Below are 7,512 nucleotides of genomic sequence, written 5' to 3'. Positions count from 1 at the left end.
TGGGGGGGAGGGGGAGGGGAGGGGGGTGCTGTGTGTTCAGTTCAGTCCGTCCATTGCGCGTCCTGCTCAGGCCTCGATGGGACTGGACACCATGCTGTTCGGCGTGTCTGGAAGCTGGGACGACATGGACGCTACCTCGCTGCCCGTCGAGTTCGAGCCCGGTCCTCCCTCCGAGAAGCTGACCTGCGGGGACACATGGAGGCAGCGGTCAGACACATCTGGATACACCGCTCTCACAGCTGGAGGGTCATGGCTTAGTTCATTTACACGGGTATAAGGCTGGTTCCGGAGCGGGCCCCGCTGGATCCACCTTCAAAATCCACTCTCTGTTTAATGACCATCACAGTGAACAGCAGAGTTCTACCGACGGTGATTATTACATTTAGGTTAATTTGTCCTGCGTCGCAACGGAACAGTAATTAATTTACTACAAGAAAAGCAGAGGTGCTGTCCTCTGTTGGATTACCCATCAGTCTGTGCGTGATATTTAGGCTAGTAAGTACAGTAGTCCAGTGGCTGTGGACGGTTAAAAAAAAACAGCAGCCAATCAGCAAATACGTTTCTGCATCGTTGATGTAAATGTCCTTCACATGAAAATAAAAACATTTTGATTGGACGTGATAAAAAAATAAATGAAAAATAAACCTGATCATGACGTCAGCGGTGGTAATTGATTAAATATAATCAATGTATTGGTCCACAGCTGAGATCTGAACCCTGAGCTGAAACCTTCAACCAGCCTCAATAAAATACTGACAATATCTGAACAGCTGACCTTCCCCGCAACCAAACATCGCGTGAAGTGCGTGTCTGTCATAAATGTTGATCATTCATTTATTCACTTTACTGAAGCCTCGGCGCGTCTGTTGCTGGAGTTTAGGAGGTTTCAGGAGAGTTGTCCGTGATGCGTCACTCCAACAGAAATAAACCCCGGTTTCATTCAAATGAACTGTTCATTTTTTAATTCTCCCTAGAAGTACAAAATAATGTTTCTTTTGTACCATGTTGGGAAAATGATTTAATAGGCTATGTGATGATGAGCATCTTAATTTCCACTGAAATATTCGGAATGTGAATGAGGATCCAGCGGTGGAGAAAAAAAACTCAGCTAAATTATTTTTTAAATATTAGTTATTTAATTTAGTTTAGATAACTAATTATAGTGTCCCACAGCAGTAAACCCTTGAGGAGCGCACACACTTAAATATTTGTTGACCGCTATTTTATATCTATTTCCCAACTGGGGAACCTCTGCGCGGCACATGTTGTCAACAGAAATGAAATATAAAAAAACTGTAAATAAGTCAATACATTTGAAATCATGATTTCACTGAGTGAAGAAATAGGACTAACCAGTTGCTGGAAGGCCGGCTGGTCGATGTCGCTCTGCAGGGCGAAGTCGCTGAGGACCTTCCAGGGCGGCTGGTAGCTCTGCACCTCCACCGGGTTGGCCTGGATGCCGCCGTCGTGCCGCTCCGGACTGGCCGCCACCATCGGGGTGCCCGTCATTCCCTGGATGTTCTGCAAAGGGAGGCGTCGTGGTCACAACCCGGTATCTGTCACTGTGGCAGCTTACACACACACATATGTGTGTGTGCGTGTGCGTCTGTGGGTGTGTGTGCGTGTGTGTGTGTGTGTGTGTGTGTGTGTGTGTGTGTGTTGGAGAAGGAGGGGGTGTTCATCTGAAATGAATCCAGCAGTAATCAGAGGAATAATCAATAAATAAGCAAACAAACAAACAAACGTGTGTGTGTGTGTGTGTGTGTGTGTGTGTGATATCTTGTTGGACTTCGCTCATGCAGGTTTGGTCTAAGGCTCTGAACCCTTAAAATAGCTCCAGACCTTTATCATCCATGAGGTTATTGGGGGGGGGGGGGCTCTGACACCGCGGCCTTTGACTCAGAGACAATGTGTGATTCTGGCCTTTATGAATAAAACAGAGTTACACTGACTCTAATAATGAAGCAGCCAGAGCTGCCCTCAGGTCAAACATTCAGGAGCTGTATCCGTGTGTCTCGGTAGAGGTCCGGTGTGAACGGTGTGACGGGTTGTACCCGGGTTCGTCCTCTTACCGTCTTGTCGTTTGGCTGCTGCTGCTGGAGCTGCTTCATCAGCAGGCTCCTCTTCTTGTCCTTACACCGCTTGTTCTGGAACCAGACCCGGATCACTCGCGGGCTGAGGCCGGTCATCTCCACCAGCTGCTCCTTCATGAGGGCGTCGGGCCTCGGGTTCGCGTTGTAGCAAGTCCGCAGCGTGTGCAGCTGCTTCTCGTTTAACACCGTCCGGACCCGGGTGGTCTTCTCCGGCTGTTTGTGGACGTGAGGCCGCAGCGCAGGTTGCCGGGCCGAGATTGGTTCTGCTGTTGACAAAGGACGGGAGAAGAACCCAGGGAGGGGGGGGAATCAATTTATCTGTCTGCAGAGCGGCTTCAGCAGCCCGGGAAAAGATGAGGGATAAGACAGGCCTGTGAGTTTCATAGAGGTCTGTAACCACATGATGCTGCAACACACGATACACAACTGTTTCACACACACTTTGACTGGTCTTCCTGGCTCAGTGACACTAAATAAACACCAGACCGTAATGGTTAATCACAATAAAAATCTTCCTCCTGCTCAGCTGTAAATGCTCCCGAACTAAACTTCCTCTGAATGCGACCTCATCTCATGGTGCAGGAGCTGCAGGCTTCACTGCATTTTAGTTTCAAACATTGCAGCTCTGATTGACTCATCTGACCCAAGGTCAAAACCTGCACTGAAAACCACCAGGACCATCTGGTCTTGCAGCAGATCTCTACCACAGAAAAACCTCCAGCCCCCTCCAGACATCTGTAGTCTCTCGGACCCTCAGCCATGTGTCGCGCTCGTCCTCCACCAGTGATAACCGGGTGTATTTCTGACAGCAGCGCCCACTGTATCTAATCTCCGAGCCTGGTCTGAGCGGACTGAGGTATGCAGAACAGAATCAAGACGCAGGAGCAGACACCAGAACCGGTCCCACAGAAGAACCTCAAGCTGCGGGACCAGAGGAAATTAACATTACAGCACAGACCGACCCGGGTCAGACTCAGTCCGAGTCTGCAGACTCCGCTCAGATAAAACTCAGTGGAGAGGTGAAACACAAGAGCTGCAGTTAATCTGAACATGAAACATCTCGGTCTGATGGAGTCATCTGGGATAATCCTTTCATTTATAAGGCCTGACCAAAATCCAACAGCGGGAAAAAAAAAAAGCTTCAGAACTCCCGAGAAAGAAAAAGTCAGAGCCGGACTCTGTGTCTGCGGCAGTAACGGTCCTCGTCTCCCACTCCCCGGGACTTTACCTGCCATCTGCAGCGGTCTGGCGGGGTGCAGCGGACTGAGCGGGTCTCCGGGGCCCAGGCTGGCCCGCTCCACTACGTCGTGGTCCGCCCGGCAGAAGAGCCCGTCCTCCCGTAGAGCGAACTCGTCGCCCGGGATGAGCTGCCGGCTGCAGGCCACGCAGCGGAAACACTCGATGTGGTAGACCTTGGAGCGGGCCCGCATCACGAAGTCGTTCTTACTGAAGCCGATGTTGCATTTGGCGCATTTAATCCCGTATAACCTGCACGCACACACACACACACACGCGCACACATATACACACACACAAACACACACACACGGTCCGATCAGTTTCACTGCAGGAAGATCAGCCACTAAAATCTCATTATAAAATATACCGAATAACAACATCGATCATTTGTCTTCACGATAATAATAATAATAATAAATAATAATAATTATAATAATAATATTTATTATTATTTTAACAATAATAATAATAATAGTGATAAAATGTTGGCCTTGGCAATAAGATATCAAAACATTTCTAAACATTACTTCTAATAATTTGTAAAGCTATACCTTGCCTGATAATAATAAAAATAAAAATAATAGTAATAATAATAATAATAATAATAACAACAACAACAGCAACAATAATAATGATAATAATAATAATAATGGTAGTGTTACATTAGCAGTAACAGTTCGTTATATTTATGATATAATTCTAATTAAGGTTTTTTCTGGAAGATACTTTCATTTTCGGTCTTCATTGTAATTTGAGTTTTGTCATCAAACTGCTGATCCGGTTATAATCTAATAATTGTTAATAACAACAATCAGTGGATGATTTTCAGGCCTTTATAATAAAATATTCAGGGTGTTCGCAGGCCCCTCGGTCACAGAGCGGGTTCTGCTTCAGTCTGATCCGGACTCAGTCACACAGACTCGGCCTGTGTGGCCTCGTGTGTTTTTAAATGTATCTGATGTAAACAATGAAACTGTGTCATTAGTTGTGAGGACGCGCTTTACAACAAGTTGTTGTAGTAAAGATGATTAATATTCAAAACCATGTGAACCCACTGAAAACCAGCTCCACGCGCCTGAAACCGATCCCGATAATCTCACTCTGACATTGTAAAACATATCAAATAATAATAATTATTATTATGATCCGGGTCTCCGTGCAGCTCGTACTCCTGTCGTGTAGCCTATGTGAAGGTGGATGTGGGGTTTGTCCCGTCCCGTCCTGTCCCGGCACGTCCTACCTGATGTAGTCCCGTTTACAGTAAGTCTTTCCGTCCCGGACGAAGCATGTGCAGGACTCGTCCAGATACTGGCTGCACTCGGCGCATTTCAGACAGGCAGCGTGCCACTCCAAGTCCGGGGAGACCCGCAGGATGTACTGGTCGTGGATCTGGTTCCCGCAGCCCACGCACAGAGACACCAGCCGCTTCTCTGGAGGTGCAAAGCGGGACACATTACACAGTGTTCTCAACTGTACGCTGAATAAAGTGGACCATCAGATCACCTTAAAACAATTATTATTATTATTTTATTATTATTATTATTATCATCAAGAATTTTTCAAATTACCAAAATACATTCAGTATTTAATAAAACTCTAACAGGCCGAAGAAAACATGTTCTTTCTGCGGCATCTCAACGAAACAAACTCAGCTCAACTTGTGATGAATTCACTTCCACCATCGCTCCCCTGCACCGAGCAAGTCTCTTACTTTTCGGCGGATCCCCCATGTCTCCCATGTCCACAAAGTAAGCCGACGTTAGGTCCACTGTCACAGCGGGCTGCGGCGCCTGGATGTGTCCTCCGCTGCCGGGCTGCCGGGGCCAGGGGGCTGTGCTGTCCGGCTCGGAGAGGGAGTGTGTGTATGTGTTTGTTGCCGGCGTGTGTGTGGAGCTCTGATCCTGACAAGCGGCGGTTCTGACGTAGGACATCAGCACGTCATCTGCATGAGCAGCTGATTGGCTCTGCAGACCCTGACCAGCACTAACCACACACACACGCGCAAACACACACACACACACACTTACACACGCACACACTCACACACACACGCAAACACACACACACACTTACACACACACGCACACACTCACACACGCACACACACACACACACTGGCACACTTAATGCTGTGTATCATTTGTTTTCTATCATTTGTTTTCTGCTGTGTTAATTTATTTTTTCTTAATTTTCACTGGGCTGTTGGTGCACAGTGGGATTATTGTGCAACTTCATAAATGAAAGGAACACACACACACATACACACACACGTCTATTTTAACTTTTAATTTGAAGGGGACACACGCGAGGCCTCACTGTTGGACGTGGCCTTGAAGGATGCGGATCTGGTGGATTTCACAGTCCACAGTTAAACATCATATAAAAACCCTGCAGCAGCCTCTGTGGTGCAGGTAAAGGATCCTGAGCTGCTTGTATGGGAACTTTGAGAAAAGCCCAGCCTCGTTGTGAGCTCTGTGACACTCTGAGAACCAAACCTGGTCTGTGGAGAAAGGATGATCAAACCGGCGGGAAGAGGTGTTAAACCTTCAACCCAACGAAAACCATCAGTGAAACACGGACATGCGCGGTCTCTCCAGCAGCTGATGGTGTGAGCCTTAAATCAGAGCGGTGACAGGCCGGGACCCGCAGGGGCCGCGGTGACACACACCAACACGCCCTCTTGTGTTAGTACCCTACTAAGGCTTTAAACACAGAGACGCGCAGAGACACGGGCTGCAGCAGAGGGAAAGAAAAGAATAAAACACACATCAACTCAAAGTCTGCGGTGATGAGGAAACCCGTGGCCAATCAGATCTGTGCGGTTCACACAGGTGTGTTAGAGAATGCGTCATAAAATAGGCCAACATGTAAGCATGAATTTATTACATTATCATTATTGGACTATTGTTTATTATTAGCTATTATTATTCCTGAAAGGTTCATCTTGTCTCCACTGCACTTATTCATGCTGTTTTTCTGCAGGAAGACGGAAGTCGATACATGGCAAGGTAAAAACACCTTAAAGCACGTGTCCATTAATAAGAAAAAAGCATAAATATTAGCTATTATTATTACTATAATGAGCTGCTGGACAACTGAGTTTCCCCTAGGGCATAAATAAAGCATCTATCTATCTATCTATCTATCTATCTATCTATCTATCTATCTATCTATCTATCTATCTATCTATCTATCTATCTATCTTCAAGCATTTTCCTAGATAGATAGATAGATAGATAGATAGATAGATAGATAGATAGATAGATAGATAGATAGATAGATGAAACTGAAGGGGAATCTGATAAATACAGACCACTGTTAGCACAAGTAAAATATTTTTATACATTTCTATTTTTTGTATATTTCTGGAATTAATCTGCACATGATTATTACACATCTTACATGTGTAACCTGTTTTCCTTTGAAGTCACTCAGTGAATATAAAATGATATAAAATATAAAGTATAAGTATGAAACACAACAGTATAGAGCAGTATAGAAAAGTATAAAACTCCTCAGAGCCTCAGATATCACAGATGCGTGTGAGCTGGTCATTGGTGAAGTTTGAGTGACGGACCACTGAGGCCTCGGTGAGTGGCGCATCGTGGTCTCATGATCCCACCCTGGACCGAAGGACCAGGTTAAGGCCCCAAGACTACAAGTGTACTGACAGGTCCAAGACTTAAAGCAGACCAGAAGGAAAAGACACAACAACCTAGAATATTTATAGTGGACACTGTACAGAATATTTTATTTGTTCAAACACCTAAACTGAGCTGGGTTGAGGTTTTTCCTTGTTGTCAGGTAAATAACGCAGCTCAGTATTATTGAAGATTACAGGAATATTCTAAGGGACACATTTTTCACCTGGGGCAAACATTCAGTGTCGTGCGCCCCTGGAGGTCAGGGTGGTGGACCAGCATCCGACACGTCTGGCTTTCATGTAAGAGACTGGACTTTGTGTCCTGTAACTGTGATATTCTCCCGATCAGATCACACCTGCACAAACACTGAGGGAAGAACTAGCGCTCATCATACAGGGTTTGGCAGATGTCAGAATCACAGCTCATTTTCCTAAAGTCAATGCCTTCATGTAAGCAGCTACACGAGTTTCACCTAAACTGATACGAACACTTTCTGGCTCACCCACTTTGAATGAATGGATAGAAATAATGTTTGA

General features: G+C 45.9%; 1 protein-coding gene across 2 annotated transcripts; it reads right to left on the bottom strand.

Moving 5' to 3' along the window:
* Nucleotides 1-8: 8 nt before the first annotated feature.
* isl1a (ISL LIM homeobox 1a) lies at nucleotides 9-5,199 on the bottom strand. Of its 2 annotated transcripts, none has more exons than XM_023397601.2 (6): nucleotides 5,044-5,199; nucleotides 4,573-4,762; nucleotides 3,322-3,581; nucleotides 2,073-2,359; nucleotides 1,354-1,521; nucleotides 9-183 (listed from the first exon to the last, which is right to left on the bottom strand). In XM_023397601.2, exons 1-6 carry the CDS (start codon nucleotides 5,069-5,071, stop codon nucleotides 67-69), a joined length of 1,050 nt encoding a protein of 349 aa, XP_023253369.1. In that variant the 5' UTR covers nucleotides 5,072-5,199; the 3' UTR covers nucleotides 9-66. The 2 variants fall into 2 exon arrangements, with proteins under 2 accessions (XP_023253369.1, XP_023253370.1); XM_023397602.2 differs by having other exon boundaries at nucleotides 2,073-2,356.
* Nucleotides 5,200-7,512: the final 2,313 nt, after the last annotated feature.

Source organism: Seriola lalandi, unplaced genomic scaffold (assembly GCF_002814215.2).
Source record: "Seriola lalandi dorsalis isolate HSWRI2012SDOR001 ecotype SW California unplaced genomic scaffold, Sedor1 jcf7180002054883, whole genome shotgun sequence".
NCBI lineage: Eukaryota > Metazoa > Chordata > Actinopteri > Carangiformes > Carangidae > Seriola > Seriola lalandi.
This window is presented reverse-complemented; position numbering and strand designations above follow the sequence as displayed.